Genomic DNA, 21,729 nt, shown 5'->3' with positions numbered 1-21,729 from the left:
ACCTGTTGTTGAAAAAAAAGTATGTGTTATGGCTTTTCAACCGCTGCCATATCGCTGCCATATCGTGGATTCAGAGCTATCTATCTAATAGAAGCGTTTTCTTTAATGGAAGCTTCTCTAATGCCAAACACGTAAAGTGTGGTGTACCACAGGGCAGATCTCTATGCCCTGTACTCTTTTCTATTTTTACTAATAATCTGCCTCTGGCATTAAACAAAACGTGTGTCCATGTATGCTGATGATTCAATCAGCAACCACAGCTAATGAAGTCACTGAAACCCTTAACAAAGAGTTGCAGTCTGTTTTGGAATGGGTGGCCAGTAATAAACTGGTCCTGAACATCTCTAAAACTAAGAGCATTGCATTTGGTACAAATCATTCCCTAAGTTCTAGACCTCAGCTGAATCTGGTAATGAATGTTGTGGCTGTTGATCAAGTTGAGGATACTAAATTACTTGGCGTTACCTTAGATTGTAAACTGTCATGGTCAAAACATATAGATTCAATGGTTGTAAATATGGGGAGAGGTCTGTCCGTAATAAAGAGATGCTCTGCTTTTTTAACACCACATTCCAAAAAGCAAGTCCTGCAGGCTCTAGTTTTGTCTTATCTTCATTATTGTCCAGTCGTGTGGTCGAGTCCTGCAAGGAAAGACCTAGTTAAATTGCAGCTGGCCCAGAACAGAGCTGCACGTCTTGCTCTTCATTGTAATCAGAGGGCTGATATAAATACTATACATGTCAGTCTCTCTTGGCTAAGAGATGAGGAGAGATTGACTGCATCACTTTATCTTTTTATTAGAAACATTGTTGAAAATCCCAAATGATTTACATAGTCAACTTACACACAGCTCTGACACACACACTTACCCACAAGATATGCCACCAGGGGTCTTTTCACAGTCCCCAAATCCAGGACAAATTCAAGAAAGTGTACAATATTATATAGAGCCCTTATTGTATGGAACTCTGTTCCATCTCATATTGCTCAAATGAACAGAAAACCTGGTTTCAAAAAACAGATAAATTAACACCTCGTGGCACAACGCCTCTCCCCTATTTGACCTTGATAGTTTGTGTATGTATTGGTATTGATATGTAGGCTACGTGTGCCTTTAAAAATTAAAAAAAGTTTAATTGATGTAGTTCTGTCCTTGAGCTGTTCTTGTCTATTAATGTTCTTTATTATGTCATGTTTCATGTTTTGTGTGGAAACCCAGGAAGCCCTAACTCAAACCAGCAGTTATAGCAAGATCAAGTATGTTTACCACCACAACTCCGATCAGTTTTTTACACTACGGTATAGTTGGCTGTGATAGTCTGGCTATAATGTGATAGTCTGGCTATAAACAGCCTGAGTAGGCCTATAACTCAATTTCTATTTTTTTCAGAGTTTAGAGAAAATAACTATTATCAGGCTGGTTAATGCGATGCATGTCTGTTGAATTTGGAGAAAAAACCCACCCGCACTCAGTTCCGCCCCACCTACTCAGCCTGTCAGGAGTCGCTACTGCATTGCGGCCGTGGCATGCTGTATACCTTTCACTAACCGGTACATGATAAATAGTATGCGACGATGAGTACATAGTATGCAGTTTAAGTATGTAGCACACTAATATGTGTATTCGGACATGGCCAGTGATTTTATGAGTATGCGGTAACATTGATTGACATTCCATGTTTCTCAACCATTTGGCAATCAATTGAAGTCCAATATTGAAACGGAGGTCATGGATCTGCGAAAAACAATTATGCAAAACAGAGAGCCACAAAGAAGAATCTAAGGGCTCTATTCAATCTGTTAAGGTAACTGCCGATTGAGCCGACATATGCAGCATTCAACGTGAATGCTGTCTCTGCTAAAGCGGGAACATTGCCTTTAAATTTCAGTCACGCTGTAATGTTGAATAGAGCCCTAAATCAGTAGCTGCTACTGTAAATTGACAGCAGCAACTGGATTCCCATACTTACGTAATTTAAAAAAGTAGCCACACGATTTCCAGTGCCTAATGTTTTGAAAGCATCAGGTTCCTCTTTCTATGAAGTAAAACACAAGTTGAATACACACAGAGACATGTACTTACGTAGTTCAGGAAGGTAGCAAGTCTATTTCCATCGACCATGATGTCCTGAGGACGCTGCAACAAATATTTATAACTTTTAACCCGGACTAAAATGGCTGTAGGATCCCGCCATTAAAGAAATCCTTTGTAACCAAATTGATTGTTAATATCTGTTTGACTTAATGTGGTTATTGAAAATCATTGGGATAAATTGACAAATTTCACAAAAATATGAGCAACAATTTAATATTTAGTATATTAAATATAATCTACTATTGAATCCTTTGATTATAGATTAGATTAACTGGATATATTTTCATGTAGTCCAATTGATACAGTACGTTGTGCACTTCAACTGGGTGCCGCTAAGAAACAGTAGAGCCACTGTCTACCACTGGGTTGAGGACCTGAGCATCTTGCGTGCCTTCTGAAATCTTCCTGACGGAAGAAACATACTCACTGAATATAAAACATGAGGTCCCCAAGGCTCAAAATGCAATCTTCATCATGCTGTGATCTGCATGCCAACAACTTCAAACCAGCTTCTGACGGTGTGTTGAATGTATTTTTTTTGCACGATTCACTATTTCTTCTCAAATAAGTTAAACTTGAGAACTTTTGGTGTGTACACATGTATTTGTTTACACGTGTATAAAATCTAAACTTAAATTGAGATTTTTCACTTCAAAGTAAAAAATGGCCTGGACTAAATTTGACAAAATTCAAATGAATTTGGTTAGAGGTAAGGATTCTTGTTCATGATGTTGTTTATCTCCCCTGTGGTAGGTTGCAGGTGCCTACAGGGTAAAAACAGCCATTCAACCAGTTTTGAATAGAGAAAACAGAACATTCTGCTCCGTTGCACTCCATTGTAAAATGCAAGGCTGCCAATATATCTGTACATACTGTTCCTAACTATTCTTCCTCTACTAGGAATATGTCCTCTGAGTTGTTCTCCTTCTAGGAATATGCTCTTGGGGTTATGGACGTGGTTGAACTGTGATTCAACCAGTCATCTAGGTCTCCTTTGGCAATCTGCCATAAAAGAATTCAGGGCCCCTCTTGGATACACACCACTCTATCTGTGCCACAAATGACACTGTATTCCCTTTACTCTATAGTGCACTACTTAAGGAATAGGTTGCCATTTAGGACGCAACCTCTAGCAGTAGGTGAGAGCCAGAATCCCCCTAATTTTACAGGTCCACATTGACCTTAGACACTGTCTTGCATGTTGACAGCTAAATGTGCAGCGCTAATTTATTTTTAGCTCAACATATATTGTCATTGTAATGGAGAAAAAACAACATAAGCAAGTGGCGTGTGGCTACACGTGTGAAAACGTACTTCTCTATAGATCACAGCAGGATAAACGATTACATGACTGTTGCATCCCTTCCCACTTTAGTCCCCGTCTAGAGGTTACCCTTACCCTGGAGAAATCAAAATGTGGCTCGTATTGTCCTCCGACCCCATAGTTAGCAATCTGTTTAGTGAGACAAAGAGTAGAAGCTATGTTATTGGACAACCTCTGGGCCTCGTTTTTCAGAAGTTAACTGATCGGATTTCTTGAATCGGATAGGATTAAAGTAATAGAAATAGAATTAACAGAACGGGCGTCCCCATTCAAGTCAATGATACGCCTGTTCTATTCATTCTATTTCTATGCATTTAATCAAATCCGATCAGATAACTTTTGAAAAAATGGGAGCCTGAAGTTTACAACGACTCACACAAAACCAGATGACTGTTAAATGATCAGCTAAGTTTCACAAAGTGAAGAGGGGTATTCTAACATGATGCCCAATGTCGATGAGTGTAACAGGTAGACTACAGTATACGCTTGTCTAACAGGACTATATGTATAGTTATCTATGTCTACCAGGTAGGCTCATCGCCACAGGAAGTAGGGATGCTGAGGGGATTGCAGCACCATCTGATAAATTGAAATTAACGCCCCTGTCCCCCCCTCCCACGGCCATGGGTAGACTGTATGTATTATGTATGTGATCGGTACCTGGAGTAATTCGGCAGTCTGCGTTGTCAGACCTGTGATGTCCTCTATCCTTTGGTTGACGCGTTCAATAACAGGGTCCTCTTCCCCCTCCAGCCACGCACTGAAGGACAAGACATCCACTGACTCAACCCAACAACATGACTCATTCACCCAGAGATGAGGCATGACTAAACATGATCTACATAATGACTCACCTTTTGGATACCCTGTAGTTTGCTGTGGTCAGAACGCCTGTTATGGGGTCTCTAACAGTAGCTCTCGCAAGCTATACAAAGACATACAGTATAAATTAATATTGACACCATCGTGTGTTTCTGAGACATTCTCTCTCTTATGATAAGATGTTTCAATACTACCACTGAGACATACGGTATAGTATTCCATTTACTAATAGAGACAATCTAAGGTTATAGTGGAACTGGCCCAGTTTGGCTGCTCCTCTCACCCTGGGCTTGGCCAGCTCCTTGATCTTCTCTATCTCCTGGTCTGACAGAGCGTTGAGGTAGCGGACGATGTGTGGGCTGTCCCACTCATCCTCCTCCTTCATGGGCTGGAGCAGCAGACGAGGGTTCCTGTTCCCGTCATGGTAGCGGCAGTACAGCCGGCTGCGCCTCTCAGTGGTCTGGATGAGGTGGAGGGTGGAATGGGTTGGGAGTGTGAGTTAAAGTGGAATTCACATCTCCTCTTCAAAACCCCGTTAAAGTTACCTCACATCTCTCCTCCAGTGCTTAATTTGTACATTGGGAGGTGCCGGAACGAAAAGGGAGATGAGAGGGGTGTGACCTGGGGGGTTCTGAGGTACCGGAACACCAGAAGAAACAACAACTTTATAATAGAACATTGCATGCATATCATCGCTCTTGCGTGTTGGCATAGAGCAGTAGAGTAGAGGCGCTTTCAGAAGCTGCACACACGGGAGGGGGGGGGGGGGGGGTGTAAGCCTAGAGTCTGAGAAAAATTGGGCCATTTCTTAATGCATTTCATTCAATTCTACAAATGTTAGATATCTTTTTTAATACAAATTATCGAACGTACAGGCTACTTTCACACTAGCCTAGGTGTGTGGAGACACACATAATGTTCAATATAAGGAGGAAATTATAGTCCTAAAAAAGCTTTCCAGTTTCACTGACTCACCGAATGATGCGTAGCTCACTCACCAGCGATGGCCGATGCGCTCGTGCCAAAAGCTTATATCGCTCTTGTTTAACTTTCGAAAACAATGCTCTTCACTCAATAGGCCTATTTGGAAGTTGATAAGTATCTACAGTCAGATTAGCCATCTCTTTTCAGTAGGAACCATTTGCTTTCCAACTTGTGTTTTTGTATTCTACATACTGCGAAAGGCTTGTTTTGGCTGTATGCTGTTTACTGGCAGATGTGCATTCCTGACTGTAGACTGTTACACACAATCTACAGATAGGCAATAAAAAATTTTTTTTACAAGCTATTGTTGATCCTCTGTGGCTAAATTATAGGCCTGCTCCTGGTGCAGTATTCTGAATTATTTAATGTATTTCTGAACAGACCAGTAATTCTATAACTTTGGCAAATGTATTTCAATTTATCAGGGGTGCTGAAGCACCTCCAGCCGGTGGTGTAAAGTACTTAAGTAAAAATACTTTAAAGTACGACTTTAGTAGTTTTTGGGGGTATCTGTACTTTACTTTATTATTTCCCTTCTTTACAACTTTTACATCACTACATTCCTAAAGAGAACAATGTACTTTTTACTCCATACATTTTCCCTGACACCCAAAAGTATTTTTTACATTTTGAATGCTTAGCAGGACAGGAAAATGGTCCAATTCACACACTTATCAAGCGAACATCCCTGGTCTTTCCTATTGCTTCTGATCTGGTGGACTCACTAAACACACATGCTATATTTGTAAATTATGTCTAAGTGTTGGAGTGTGGCCCTGGCTATCCCTAAATAAAAAAGAAAATTATGCCGTCTGGTTTGCTTAATATAAGGAATTTGAAATGATTTATACTTTTACTTTTGATACTTAAGTATATTTTAGCAATTACATTTACTTTTGATACTTAAGTATATTTAAAACCAAATACTTTTAGACTTTTACTAAAGTAGTATTTTACTGGGTGACTCACTTTTACTTGAGTCATTTTCTATGAAGGTATCTTAACTTTTACTCAAGTATGACAATTGGGTACTTTTTACACCACTGACTCCAGCACTCTTCCTGCAACTACAGTGGCTTGCGAAAGTATTCATCCCCCCTTGGCATTTTTCCTATTTTGTTGCCTTACAACCTGGAATTAAAATGGATTTTTGGGGGGTTTGTATCATTTGATTTACATAACATGCCTACCACTTTGAAAATGCAAAATATGTTTTATTGTGAAACAAACAAGATATAAGACAAAAAAAACTGAAAACTTGAGTGTGCATAACTATTCACCCCCCCAAAGTCAATACTTTGTAGAGCCACCTTTTGCAGCAATTACAGCTGCAAGTCTCTTGGGGTATGTCTCTAAAGCTTGGCACATCTGGCCACTGGGATTTTTGCCCATTCTTCAAGGAAGAACTGCTCCAGCTCCTTCAAGTTAGATGGGTTGTACAGCAATCTTTAAGTCATATCACAGATTCTCAATTCATTCCAAGACATTTAAATGTTTCCCCTTGAACCACGCGAGTGTTGCTTTAGCAGTATGCTTAGGGTCATTGTCCTGCTGGAAGGTGAACCTCCGTCCCAGTCTCAAATCTCTGGAAGACTGAAACAGGTTTCCCCTCAAGATTTTCCCTGTATTTAGCGCCATCATTCCTTCAATTCTGACCAGTTTCCCAGTCCCTGCCGATGAAAAACATCCCGACAGCATGATGCTGCCACCACCATGCTTCACTGTGGGGATTGTATTCTCGGGGTGATGAGAGGTGTTGGGTTTGCGCCAGACATAGCGCTTCCTTGATGGCCAAAAAGCTCAATTTTAGGCTCATCTGACCAGAGTACCTTCTTCCATATGTTTGGTAAGTCTGCCACATGCCTTTTGGAGAACACCAAACGTGTTTGCTTATTTTTTCTTTAAGCAATGGGTTTATTCTGGCCACTCTTCTGTAAAGCCCAGCTCTGTGGAGTGTGTGGCTTAAAGTGGTCCTATGGACAGATACTCCAATCTCCGCTATGGAGCTTTGCAGCTCCTTCAGGGTTATTTTTGGTCTCTTTGTTTCCTCTCTGATTAATGCCCTCTTAGCTTGGTCTGTGAGTTTTGGTGGGCAGCCCTCTCTTGGCAGGTTTGTTGTGGTGCCATATTCTTTAAATTTTTAATAATGGATTTAATGGTGCTCCGTGGGATGTTTAAAGTTTCAGATTTTTTTTATAACCCAACTCTGATCGGTATTTCTCCACAACTTTGTCCCTGACCTGTTTGGAGAGCTCCTTGGTCTTCATGGTGCCCCTTGCTTAGTGGTGTTGCAGACTCTGGGGCCTTTCAGAACAGGTATACTGAGATCATGTGACAGATCATGTGACACTTAGATTGTACACAGGTGGACTTTATTTAACTAATTATGTGACTTCTGACAGTAATTGGTTGCACCAGATCTTATTTAGGGGCTTGATAGGAAAGGGGGTGAATACATATGCACGCACCACTTTTCCATTTAGAATTTTTTTAGAATTTTTTGAAACAAGTTATTTTTTTCATTCCATTTCACCAATTTGGATTATTTTGTGTATGTCCATTACATGAAATCCAAATAAAAATCCATTTAAATTACAGGTTGTAATGCAACAAAATAGGAAAAACACCAAGAGGGATGAATACTTTTGCAAGGCACTGTATGTTTCTACTTGTATTTGCATTTATTATGGTTCCCATTAGCTGTTGCCAAAGCAGCAGCTACTCTTCCTGGGGTCCAGCAAAATGAAGGCAGTTTATACAATTTTAAAAACATTACAATACATTTACAGATTTCACAACACACTGTGTGCCCTCAGGCCCCTACTGGACCACATATCTATAGTACTAAATCCATGTGTATGTATAGTGCGTATGTTATTGTGTGTGTGTGTGTGTGTGTGTGTGTGTGTGTGTGTGTGTGTGTGTGTGTGTGTGTGTGTGTGTGTGTGTGTGTGTGTGTGTGTGTGTGTGTGTGTGTGTGTGTGTGTGTATGCATGTGTCTGTGCCAATGTGTTGCTTCACAGTCCCCGCTGTTCCAAAAGGTGTTTTTTTCATCTGTTTTTTAAATCTAATTTTACTGCTGGCATGAATTACTTGATGTGGAATAGAGTTCCATGTAGTCATGGCTCTATGTAGTACTGTGTGCCTCCCATAGTCTGTTCTGGACTTGGGGACTGTGAAGAGACCTCTGGTGGCATGTCTTGTGGGGTATGCATGGGTGTCAGAGCTGTGTGCTCGGTGCATTCCACTTGTCAATACCTCTCATAAATACAATTAGTGATGAAGTCAATCTCTCCTCCACTTTCAGCCAGGAGAGATTGACATGCATATAATTAATATTAGTTCTCTGTGTACATCCAAGTTCCAGCCGTGCTGCCCTGTTCTGAGCCAATTGCAATTTTTCGAAGTCCTTTTTTGTGGCACCTGACCACACGACTGAACAGTAGCCAAGGTGTGACAAAACTAGGGCCAGTAGGACCTGCCTTGTTGATAGTGTTGTTAAGAAGGCAGAGCATCGCTTTATTATAGACAGACTTCTCCCCATCTCAGCTACTACTGCATCAATATGTTTTGACCATGACAGTTTACAATCTAGTGTTACTCCAAGCAGTCATCTCAACTTCCTCAATTTCCACATTATTTATTACAAGATTTAGTTGAGGTTTAGGGTTTAGTGAGTGTTTTGTTCCAAATACAATGCTTTAAGTTTTAAAATACTTAGGGCTAACTCATTCCTTGCCACCCACTCTGAAACGAACTGCAGCTCTTTGTTGAGTGTTGCAGTCATTTCAGTCGCTGTAGTAGCTGACGTGTATAGTGTTGAGTCATCCGCATACATAGACACTCTGGCTTTAAAGTTAGTGGCATGTCATTAGTAAAAATTGAAAAAAGCAAGGGGCCTAAACAGCTACCCTGGAGAATTCCTGATTCTAACTGGATTATATTTGAGAGGCTTCCATTAAAGAACACCCTCTATGTTTTGTTAGACAAGTAACTCTTTATCCACATTAGAGCATGGGGTGTAAAGCTATAACACATACGTTTTTCCATCAGCAGACTATGATCGATAATGTCAAAAGCTGCACTGAAGTCTAACAAGACAGCCCCCACAATCATTTTATCATCAATGTCTCTCAGCTAATCATCAGTCATTTGTGTAAGTGCTGTGCTTGTTGAGTGTCCTTCCCTATAAGCATGCTGGAATTCTGTTTCTTTACTGTGAAATAGCATTGTATCTGGTCAATCACAGGTTTACTAAGGGTTGATGAAGATGCAAAGGTGGAGAGATGAATGTTGCAGGCTCATGTCTATCAGAGCAGAGAGATAACATAGAAAGGGAATCTCATTCCAGTTCTGTGAGAGATACAGGCGCACGCTTCTCTTACCACAGCAACGGTCACGCGTTGGTCTATAGGCTACAATGTTGCTCAAACCATAAACCCGGGCCGGCCCAACACGAATCAATTCTTAGAATATCAGGTACGTTTTCACATTATGTTTTTTAGGGGACAGGAGAATTAAAGAGGAGGCAACTTGAATTAACCCTGATTGCTTTTTTTGGAAATTTGTACAATGCACATAGTGAAAATTATTTTTCATACCACGAGAGGTACCAGGTCCTGGAAAATGGCACCACTCGGACAGTTTATTCATCATGGCCCTCTCTCTAGATTGACATTATCAAGGCATAGCCGTACAGATTGTAAATCTAACTTTTGGCCATTACCCCTAACCAACTGTCATAGGAGAGTCTTAGACAATCGGTCTCTTACCATTTTGACTCCCTCTCCCCTGCACAGGGCCTCGTAGATCTCCCTTTCAGGCAGGTAGTCATTGGGTCTCTTGTAGGTCCCCAGCTGGATGGGCTCCTCTGTGGCTGGCTCCTGGCCCTCCTGGTTCAGCTCGTTCAGCTGCTTGGACAGCAGCTTCTCAAAGTAACGCAGGTTTCCTCCTGCCCTCTGGTGACTAGAGTCTGTAAGTACACCACGGGTCATGCAGTTACGCAGACTAACAGGACATGGGGAATATGAGGGAAATATATTAGAATCAGCATTAATTAATTGTGTGATTGCACAATTCGACAATGTGTAACTCTCATCATTGGTTTGAGTGAAAAACAACTGTCTCTCTTCTACATGCTACTAAAACATGTATTTTTTTTCAAGGATAAGAAACACTGACATTGAATGTCTGAAATAAGATGCCCTCTTGTGGTCTTTAGAGTCAGTCAACTGCAGTTATTTCATAATTGCCGTTACGTGTTATGAGACGAGAGGCAAGACTAGGGATTATATGGCAACATTGCATTCAGTTACAGTGCATTCAGAAAGTATTCAGACCCCTTGACCTTTTCCACATTTTGTTACATTACAGCCTTATTCTAAAATTGATTGAATAGTTTTTTGCTCATCAATCTGTAGATACCCCACAATACCCCATAATGACAAAGCAAAAAAACTGAAATATCACATTTACTTAAGTATTCAGACCCTTTACTAAGTAAAGACCCTTTGCTCAGTACTTGTCTTGGCTATGTGCTTAGGGTCGTTGTCTTGTTGGAAGATTAACCTTCAGCCCAGTCTGAGGTCCTGAGCGCTCTGGAATGGGTTTTCATCAAGGATCTCTCTGTCGATGTTCCGTTCATCTTTCCTTACTAGTCTCCTAGTCCCTGTCGCTGAAAAACATCCCCACAGCATGATGCTGCCACCACCATGTTTCACCATAGGGATGGTGCCAGGTTTTATCCAGATGTGGCACTTGGCATTCAGGCCAAAGAGTTCAATCTTGGTTTCATCCGACCAGAGAATCTTGTTTCTCATGGTCTGAGAGTCCATTAGGTGCCTTTTGGCAAACTCCAAGCGGGCTGTCATGTGCCTTTTACTGAGGAGTGGCTTCCGTCTGGCCACTCTACCATAAAGGCCTGATTGGTGGAGTGCTGCAGAGAGGGTTGTCCCTCTCGAAGGTTTTCCAATCTCCACAGAGGAACTCTGGAGCTCTGTCAGAGTGATCATCGGGTTCTTGGTCACCTCCCTGACCAAGGCCCTTCTCCCCCGATTGCTCATTTTGGCCGGGCGGCTAGCTCTAGGAAGAATCTTAGTGGTTCCAAACTTCTTGCATTTGAAGAATGATGGAGGCCACTGTGTTCTTGTGGACCTTCAATACTGCAGAAATGTTTTGGTACCCTTCCCCAGATCTGTGCCTCGACACAATCGATTCTCGGAGCTCTACGGACAATTCCTTCGACCTCATGGCTTGGTTTTTGCTCTGACATGCACTTTTAACTGTGGGACCTTATATAGACAGTTGTGTGCCTTTCCAAATCATGTCCAATCAATTGAATTTACCATAGGTGGACTCCAATCAAGTTGTAGAAACATCTCAAGGATGATCAATGGAAACAGGACGCACCTGAGCTCAATTTGGAGTCTCATAGAAAAGCGTCTGAATGCTTATGCAAATAAGGTATTTCTGTTTTTTATGAAAACATAAAAATAAAAAACTGTTTTTGATTTGTCATTATGGGGTATTTGTCACGACTTCTACCGAAGTCGGTCCCTCTCCTTGTTCGGGCTGCGTTCGGCGGTCGATGTCACCGGTCTTCTAGCCATCCTCGATCCACCTTTCATTTTCCATTTGTTTTGTCTTGTCTTCCCACACACCTGGTTTCAATTCCATCATTACATGTTGTGTATTTAACCCTCTGTTCCCCCCATGTCCTTGTCCGGAATTGTTTATTGTAGTGCTTGTGCACGTTATGCTGGTGTGTAATGGGTTTTGTTTACCCATTGATTTATGGTTCTGTTTATGGTGGTTTTGTTTATTAAACTGCGCCGTTGGAAATCAGTTTTTGCTCTCCTGCGCCTGACTGACTTCTCTGCCGCCAGTACGCAGTATTGTGTGTAGATTGATGAGGGAAAAATGAATTTAATCAATTTTAGAATAAGGCTGTAACGTAACAAAATGTGGAAAAAGTGAAGGGGTCTGAACACTTTTCCGAATGCACTGTATTTTAGTTAGGTCAGTTACAGTTACCTTGACAAAAAACTATCTACTGACAACTCCCTACTATGGTATTTCCATTAATTTACTTCAAACGCTTTAAAGGGTTAAAAGTAGCACTTTTTCAGCCACTTATCCTGCACTTTTCCTGCCACAAACACAAAAAACATACCAAAACTAGGGATAACTACACGGCAATATGTTATTCTAGCTAACTACAGTAGCTAATGTTACTCTTTTAAATCTGATTCTTTCCTTGGTAAATATGACAGTGCTGGTAGATTTTCCTAGTTGTTCGCCTTCGGGTTTGGTCCATTTAACTTCACATTCAAACAAAGTAACCAGATCGCCATAATTGCAGCCTTCAACACACAACATCACTGATGCAGTTCAAAATAGTAAACCATGACCACTCTCTTGGTTACACCCTGGAACTATGGAAGATGTATATGAGAGTTGGTGAGATGGTGATTATGTGAGAATGCATGAGAATATTAGATTATGTGAGGAATCTGTGTGAGAGAGTGAGAGTATACGTAATTGATATAGTGAGAAATTGTGACAGAGAGTGAGAGTAAAAGAGATTGAGATAGTGAGAATATGTGCGAGAGAGTGAGAGTATAAGTAATTGATATAGTGCGAAATTGTGACAGAGTGAGAGTAAAAGAGATTGAGATAGTGAGAATATGTGAGAGAGAGTGAGAGTATAAGAGATGGAGATAGTGACATTGTGTGAGAGAGAGTGAGAGTATAAGAGGTTGAAATTGAGAGAGTGAGAGAGAAAGACATCTCTCGTGTTCTCAAACACCCCTAAAAATAAGCTCCTGGATATGAAACAAGTTCTGAAGATGTTTCAGTGGAATGTCGCGTGTGTGTCCTACCGATGGCCACTAGGCGGCGTGTCAGCTCGATGGCGCGGGACAGGTCTCCCATCTGGTAGACGGAGTAGCTGAGATAGTCCAGGACATCGGCCTTGGACACCACGTGCTCCTCCTCTGCATCCATCTGCCTGAGGGCCTGCTGCATCCACAGCACTGCGTGGTAGTAGTCTGCCTCGTTGTAAGCTGTCTTCCCCATGTCGTAACAGTCATCCACCGTCAGGATGGCGTTGTGGTGCATCCCTGCAGTTATAGTATAGTATAGTTAGGGTTGCAAAATTCCAGTAACTTTCCCAAAATTACCAGGTTTTCCAGAATTCCCAGTTGGAAGATTCCTGGAATCAGGAGGGAATTAGCAGGAAATCCGTGAATCCTCCAAAACAGGATTTCTGCAAAGTATTGGAATTTGGGGAAATGTTGCCACCCTTAGTATAGTGTAGTACAGTATAGTATTAATGCACCATTCTGTTCTTAGCACTTCATAACAACTTCCATGAATAAGACTGTCTATAACAGTTTATGAACTGTTTATGAGGTTTACTCCATAAAATTGCTCCATAAATCCATAATGGTGCTGTGATACTGTAGATTATGTTTCTATTGCAGCAATACGAGGGTCATATCAAAACACTTTGCTTTGCAACCTTTTTCTGACAGAGTTGTCAGACTTGGTGGGGTAGAATACTAAGATAGGATGCACATTTGTCATAAAAAAATATATACACAGTGAATGTGTGGCCAAAGCATCTGCTCTTGGTGTCAAGGCTGTTCTGTTTTAGCTTGCATTTCTGGAGAGGTTACACATCTGTCTGGAAGAAATAGAAACCACTCTGCAGTAGCACTTAGCTTGTTCGAAGCGTTCTGGAAGGGCCAGGTTGAGATACGCTCAGCTCACACACACTGTGATAACACATATGGAGGCTTCTAGAATCTTCCTTGGCAGCGTTGGAGCGATTTTATCTGTGTCTGCAGGGAGTCAGAGAGAGAATAACAACACTCCTTCTTTACCTGGCAGTTTGCCCCTGGCGAAACTCTCAGAGTCCAGTTTGTACGTGTCCTGGAGACGCATCAGTGCCTTGGCAGCACCTTTCTCATCCTCCTGGTCAGGGAAGTACTGCCTGTGTACTGTCATGTTGGAGATAAACTCTGAAGAGGGACCACAGTGATACATACACAGAGTGAAACGGTTAAAAATGATTCAAATCTTGTGAGTCATCGAAAGCTTTGTCCCAAGTACCACTCTACTCATTTTATAGTGGACTACTTTTGATCAGGGCATATTTGAGCAAATTGACCAGGGCACATAAATAATAAATTGACCGACGTTGGTTCAATGATTTGAATTCCATTTTCTTCCTTTTTTTCCTGTGAGCTCGATGCTCAGTTTCTGTAGAAATAAATCAGATCAAGCCTGAACTGTGCGATGTAGTAGGGAGTTGTAGTTTCAAACAGGCCAATATTCTACATAGTTTAGAGCTGAAAACACGATAATTAACTACAATGACCATAATCCATTGCACGCCCGCTTACTTGTCCGTTCTGTGTGGAGCAGATACGGAGACAGAGAGAAGAGAGAATGTGCGAGAGGGATAGAAAGCAGTTGCTTCGCGAGGTATCTCTACCTGAAAATATATGATCTAAGTGATTGATAGTTGGTATTCAGCAATCATAAAAGTATGCCTTATTTACTTAAAAAAACTACTGAAATTGTAATTTTGTCAGACAGCATAGGCAGCAGCTCTATAGAGATGAGATGATGACTTGGAATAAAGTCATCAAATAAAACAAATATTTTATTAAAGTAAAGTCATATGAATAAATGATGGTTAATAAGTGATAAGCAGTAATGGGCAGTCACTATCATCACGGGACTTTTATAATTGTTTTATTCTATGTTGTTAGAACATTCCCCCCACATAACGCATAGTGCCTTTACTGTCTAAAAAAAATACTGAAATCAAAAACAGTAATAATTTTAAGTAAATTCGAAATGAAACCGAACCGACCTCAAACAGCACTAATCGCTCAGCAATAATAGGGTGCCATTTGGAACGCATTCAAATAGTCAAAGGCACCAAGCACAGAACATCTGCAGTGGAGCTGCCTGGTGTGCAATGATATAATGTGTGATCTAGTGTGTGAGGTTCAGATAACTAGAGAATGTCAACTGTGATTCTAGTCACGTATAGCAATGGTTCTCAAACCTCTCCTCAGGGACCCCCAGACATTTCAATATTTTGTTGATTCACCTGATTCACCTAATCAAGGGTTTGCTGATTAGTCGACAAGTTGAATCAGGTGTGCTAGCTCTGGAATATATCAAATACATGGAACGGCTGGGGGTCACTGAGGAGAGGTTTGAGAACCACTGACGTATAGGCTAAGGGAGACTAGCTGATATAGTAACGGTATCTACAGGTATTTTTGTTGCCTCTAGCGATGGTTAGATAACAAACACACAGAGTGTGTTACGATCCAGCCCTAATAGCAACAAATACACTGGACCTTCCATTTAGCCTCCTTCCAGACATCTGACAACACCAAGTTGGTGGGTCCACATTTACACACAGTTGCATGGCTGTGCATACAGTGTAAACAATGTAAACAGATACAGTTACAGCTGCACAGCCAGTGTTCTCTCTCAGCTCCACTCTACTCTGCAAATGTGGGGTTGGAGCATGATGGATCACAATTGGCCCCACACCCCTTTCTCCACAAGCCTCCACACACCCAAACAGAGAGAAGCTATATAGAAGCTGTAACCTCTCCCTCCCTCCATCCCTATGGTACCGTCTGAAGGGTCCTGCAGCACCAGGCTCTCCAGTTCGGACCACTCCGTGTTGAGTCTCTTCATCAGCTTGTAGGCGTTAACGGGGTGGGCCAGGTAGCCCTCCGGGTCTAAGGTGGAGGCACGCGTCAGCACGTCCAGCTTGTTGGCCCAGCTACAGCACATGGAGGGAAAGAGTCAGGTTCAGTCTAGTAGAACAGTATCTCCAGTCGTGCTACAATCCGATCATTGATCATCTCTCAAACTGACCTATTCCATCTGTGAGTTAGGCATATTCTGGCAAATGAACATCATTGGGAAAAAAAGGCTAAAAGGATTCTATGGTTACAGATTCTATGGTTACAGATTCTATGGTTACAGATTCTATGGTTACAGAGTCTATGGTTACAGAGTCTATGGTTACAGATTGTAGTGTTCACCTTTTCACAGCATCTAGTTTGGACTCCTCTGCTTTGATGTATTCTTTCAAGGACTGAACCAACTCCTTCTCTGTGTATATCAGGTCTGTCATTTGACCTAATAGAAGGTTTAAGGGAAAAAAGCAATTCTGTGAAGTTGAAAACTGAAGATGACCCATTCAATATCCTGAATCTTTTGTGTTAGAACTGTGTTATACACCTATGTTATAAACGTGTTAGGCAACCAGGTCGAGTCATTTCCCATGATCATCATTTCTTGAGAGAAAGTGGATGCAGAATGTGCTTCGATTTAATGGTCCGTGAAATATTTAAGCTATTTTCTGAACAGTTTCCTACACGGACTTTAGTAAGTGAAAACGCTAAAAAATGCTCAACACGTAGCCTCCTCTGCTGAGACTGTATAGTATTATGTGTCCAACCACACCGCATTCTAAATACCCATGTGTCTTTGAGGTAAGTGGGCGTGGATGCCGCTGTATGCAGAAAACAATTCCATAGCAACGCTGGACAGTTTGGTGTGAGCTCAATGCGGTTGCCAGGAGGAGAGTGAAACAGCTTCACGGCACATTTGTATCTTAGTCTAATGGCTGCCAAACTAAGCAAAGTAAATTACTACTTCCACTAACATTATACAGGCTGCTGGTGCTACTTGGAGTGAAATTAAGTTCAAAATGTTATTTCAGAAATTTGACTGAATAAGAACAACTTCTACTTGCTTAGTTACTAATATTTGTTGTATTGAGAAAATCTGTTAATAAGGCTGCTTTAAACGATGTAAACTCTCCTAAGCTTAGTCTGACGCAGGCGCTTCCTTCCGTTGTCAGCTTTTATGTGGGTCAGATGTGAGAAGAGTTCAGGGACTTAGAAAATGTGTTTGAGATTTAAAAAAAAAATTGACTTATGCCATGTTCTTATGCTATCTGAGTGACTCAAACATTATAACAAAATCAATGTGGGTCCCATGCCATGACAAAATACTCCTAAATGCATCATCTTTGGCATTTTAGATTCTCCCTGACTGTCTAGCTTTAATTTGGTGATTGTTAGTTCTCAAAGATTTAAATACTATTTAAATACTATATAGGTCCATTATCTTTTCTGCATACTTTATATCTGCTTTAAGTTGTTTAAGTTTACACTGAAAAAGTTGTATTATTATTTGATTTTATTGTTTGGACTTAGGTGGTCAGAAAAAAACATTTAGGTAGCCCACTCAATACTTTTCTACACAAAAAAACCCTGATGTCATGTCATACATATAAGGGTAATGCTATAGGCCTACTTATAGATTTGTAATGGTAAAGGCATACACTACAGAGGCGTAACGGTATAGGTATACAGTACATATAGGCTTACCTATAGAGGTGAAGACTTCAGCCTGTACGCTCCAGCAGCAGCAGACCAGGGCCAGGGAGAGGAGGGACGGGTATTTTCTCATTGTACTGGTAGACAAGACCTGCAATGACATCACACAATCACCTCAGTCAGTCATTCAATTCAATTCAACGTTATGTATCCCCTCAGGGGCAATTAAGAAAGGCAAGTCAGTTAGTCAATCAGGCATATCCTTCATTATCCACACAACAAATTACATTAGGCTTTCAGAGATGCAATATGAGATTTTTCTTTAACTGGCAATGTTTCCATTATTTGAAAGTTGTCTGTGCAATAATGCAGTGTTTATAGTTTCCAACAGGCCTTTTCCTATTATGTGAGCCATTACTGGCCAGTTGTTACTTGGTAGGCCCTGTGCTGTCTGGCTTCTTGTCATCTGAGACTAAAATGGCTGCAAAACCAAGGGCCTTCATTGGGGCTGGACCGCCACGTGCCTGATGAGAAAGGATGACTAATAGAGTGAATCTCAAAAGAATTTCCCTTGACTCATCATATCCGCTCTCCTCGCCTCCTAAAACACATCAGAGGGAAGCTAGTAGAGCTTTGGAGTAGAAGACTGCTAAAAGGTCTGGTTACCAACTACAGTATGTCTGGAACTTGGGTTCATGGGGTCATGGGGTTAGGGGACAGGCAGAGTGTACTAGACGGCTGCTTCATTTGCTTCCCTAATGGTTAAGAAGCCCAAAAACCTGTCTGGCTCACAAATACAGAGGAATTACTTGGTTGAAAGAAGTACTCATTCGACCAAAGACAAAACAACATTTTCCACTTTCTCACTCACACTATATAAAACCCCAAATACTGTTGACATAGACACACACAAGACATACTTCAGAGAGAGAGATAGAGTTTACAGTGAGGTTATACAGGGTGTGAAGCAGCATTGTGCAGAGTGTCTCTAAACTCTCTCCAGCTGCTTCACCATATCATTTCTCAGTTATGACTGTTTACTGACAGTTTGTCTAATAAATCACAGCTCACTCCACACTGTCTGGACCCCTTTCTTCTCCTTAATCCAGCTCTAATTTGGGATTACCACCAACAACAACGTCTAGTAAAATACAGTGTGATATCTAATTGTCAAACAGAGCTCATGAATCTGAAGCATGTTGAAGGTGTTCCATGGAGAGGGAAAAAAACTAGCTTAATCAATAACTGTTTGTGTCTAGTTTTGATTGAACCGTGAAAGCTATGACAACGGATTTAAAATTCTTAAATATTTGTGACTAGTCCTACATTATGCTTCCAATTGTTTATTACTATGCTATACTTTTAAAAGTGAAACACTGAAAAAGGAGGGCAGAATTGATAGATTTATACGTATGCCATCATTTTGCAAATCATAGTTTTCATCAAAATTATACCAATCCATTGAGTCTTTCCAGATGATGAGTCCAATAATCATTTGGGTGATGTTATGAGCAGAGGGAGAGGAGGAGGAGCAGAGATGGCTTCTAGCTAAAGCACTACCTACAGTGCCTTCGGAAAGTAATTTGACCCTGACACTGCCTGCCGTCCTGTACGGTTGCCTCTGTTGCTGTAATAAACATTGTTACTTTGACACGGTCTGCATCTGGGTCTTACCTTATCCTGATATATATAAGGTCCCACAGTTGACAGTGCATGTCAGAGCAAAAACCATGCCAGGAGGTCGACAGGATTGTGTTGAAGCACAGATCTGGGGAAGGGTACCAAAACATTTCTGCAGCATTGAAGGTCCACAAGAACACAGTGGCCTCCATCATTCTTAAATGGAAGATGTTTGGAACCTCCTAAACTCTTCCCAGAGCTAGCCACCCGGCCAAATTGAGCAACCGGGGGAGAAGGGCCTTGGTCAGAGAGGTGACCACGACCCTGATGGTCACTCTGACAGAGCTCTAGAGTTCCTCTGTGGAGATGGGAGAACTTTCCAGAAGGACAACCATCTCTGCAGCACTCGACCAATCAGGCCTTTATGGTAGAGTGGCCAGTCGGAAGCCACTCCTCAGTAAAAAGGCACATTACAGCCCACTTGGAGTTTGCCAAAAGGCACCTAAAGACTCTCAGACCTTGAGAAACAAGATTCTCTGTTCTGACGAAACCAAGATTAAAAAAAATATATATATATATTTAACCTTTATTTAACTAGGCAAGTCAGTTAAGAACAAATTCTTAAGATTGAGGTCTTAGCCTGAATAACAAGGACATCTGGAGGAAACCTGGCACCATCCCTACAGTGAAACATGGTGGTGGCAGCATTATGCTGTGGGGATGTTTTTCAGCAGCAGGGACTGGAAGACTAGTCAGGATCGAGGCAAAGATGAACAGAGCAAATTACACAGAGAACCTTAATGGAAACTTGCTCCAGAGCGCTCAGACTGGGGTGAAGGTTCACCTTCCAACAGGACAACGACCCTAAGCACACAGCCAAGACAATGCGGAAGTGGCTTCGGGAAAAGTCTCTGAATGTCCTTGAGTGGCCCGAAAGAGCCCGGACTTGAACCCAATCGAACATCTCTGGAGAGACCTGAAAATGGCTGTGCACGTTGGCTCCCCATCCAACCTGACAGAGCTTGAGAGGATCTGCAGAGAAGAATGTAAGAAACTCCCCAAATACCGGTGTGCCAAGCTTGTAGCATCATACCCAAGAAGACTCGATGCTGTAATCACTACCAAAGGTGCATCAACAAAGTACTGAGCAAAGGGTCTGAATACTTATGTAACTGTGATATTTCTGTTTATAATTTTTTTACTAGCAAACATTTCTAAAAACCTGTTTGTGCTTTGTCATTATGGGGTATTGTGTGTAGATTGATGAGGGGGAAAAACAATTGAATACATTTTAGAATAAGACTGTAACATAACAAAATGTGGAAAGTCAAGGGATCTGAATACTTTCCAAAGGCACTGTATATCTGTGATATAGGTTGTATCACATTCGGCTGTGATTGGGAGTCCCATAGAGCGGAGCACAATTGGCCCAGCGTTGTCCAGGTTTGGCCGGGGTATACTGTCATTGTAAATAAGAATTTGTTCTTAACTGTTCTTGCCTAGTTAAATAAAGGTTAAATAAAATAAATAATGACTAAATATCTGCATGGGTAAGTTTTTCCCCCCCCCGAAAAAACGGAATTGGTATCGGACCCCCAAAAAAATATATCGGTAGGGCTCTAATTTATATACCAATCTAGCTACTGACTGTACATTATATTTATTTTTGCTTAACATTGACCAGAGGCTGGGATGAACTCACAGTGAAACTGTTGTTGTGTAAAAATAGATATTCTCTAGTTAATCTGGATAAATGACCTGATCAAGCATAAACACACACACCCTCCCCAGGCTGAGAACATGCTGAGACAACCCACCCAAGCATCAGACTTCACCTTTCCAGATATCTGTCATTTCCTAACGTTAACTCATTACTCACACAACACTGCTAAAACATACATCCCACAACACCTTTCACCTCAGGAGTAATATTCCCTCAAATTTTTTGGGGCGCTGAGCAAATTTCAGGTCTGCTGAGCGCAAACTTCAACGTTGTGAAAATTCTATGCGTTTACTGTGAAAACTGAGGCTGTACCCCCTTTACATTACTGTTTCAGACAGTGGTCAAGTAGGTTACTGTGGATGATGATAATGTAGACCTACCAGAGTGGCCTACCATCAAAAACAATGGAGAAAATGCATCCCTTAACATGGAAATAGCTGTTCAATCATTCAGCCTAAAGCAGCAGCCAACGTGTGGTGTTCAATGCAGTTCTACATCCCATGAGACTGAAAATAACATGCAGGGCTGTTTATACACTTCCCATACCATTATTACAGAGAATCAGACAAATCATGCTACCCTGCCTATTGGCTACTTAGCTTATTCAAACCTGTCTCAAAAGTCAACACTGCCCCTTTAAGATAAAAAAAAGCTCTTTACCCTACTCGCCTTTCAAAGTTGTCTAGAAATGTACACGTTTTGTGCTCTTGTAAGAAGCAATCACTCCCCCATTGCTGACTGCAAATTATCTATAACTGGGCTAATTACTCAA

General features: G+C 41.3%; 1 protein-coding gene across 4 annotated transcripts in view; it reads right to left on the bottom strand.

Annotated features, from left to right (window-relative positions):
* LOC139537759 (prolyl 4-hydroxylase subunit alpha-2-like) overlaps window positions 1–21,729 on the bottom strand; it is a 32,668-nt gene that overhangs the window by 7,882 nt on the left and 3,057 nt on the right. The window contains exons 2-12 of one of the 4 annotated variants that reach the window (XM_071339495.1): window positions 17,666–17,765; window positions 16,310–16,406; window positions 15,866–16,044; window positions 14,111–14,248; window positions 13,106–13,345; window positions 9,998–10,197; window positions 4,525–4,701; window positions 4,274–4,344; window positions 4,080–4,179; window positions 3,495–3,548; window positions 2,084–2,137 (exon numbers count right to left, since the gene is read on the bottom strand). In XM_071339495.1, the coding sequence (XP_071195596.1) occupies window positions 2,084–2,137; window positions 3,495–3,548; window positions 4,080–4,179; window positions 4,274–4,344; window positions 4,525–4,701; window positions 9,998–10,197; window positions 13,106–13,345; window positions 14,111–14,248; window positions 15,866–16,044; window positions 16,310–16,406; window positions 17,666–17,747 (1,392 nt within the window). In that variant the 5' untranslated portion in view covers window positions 17,748–17,765. Of the gene's footprint in view, window positions 1–1,970; window positions 2,037–2,083; window positions 2,138–3,494; window positions 3,549–4,079; window positions 4,180–4,273; window positions 4,345–4,524; window positions 4,702–9,997; window positions 10,198–13,105; window positions 13,346–14,110; window positions 14,249–15,865; window positions 16,045–16,309; window positions 16,407–17,665; window positions 17,766–21,729 lie in introns of all 4 variants that reach the window. The other 3 variants (XM_071339494.1, XM_071339497.1, XM_071339496.1) reach the window with 3 other exon arrangements.

This window comes from Salvelinus alpinus, chromosome 13 (genome assembly GCF_045679555.1).
Source record: "Salvelinus alpinus chromosome 13, SLU_Salpinus.1, whole genome shotgun sequence".
In the NCBI taxonomy this organism is placed as follows: domain Eukaryota; kingdom Metazoa; phylum Chordata; class Actinopteri; order Salmoniformes; family Salmonidae; genus Salvelinus; species Salvelinus alpinus.
This window is presented reverse-complemented; position numbering and strand designations above follow the sequence as displayed.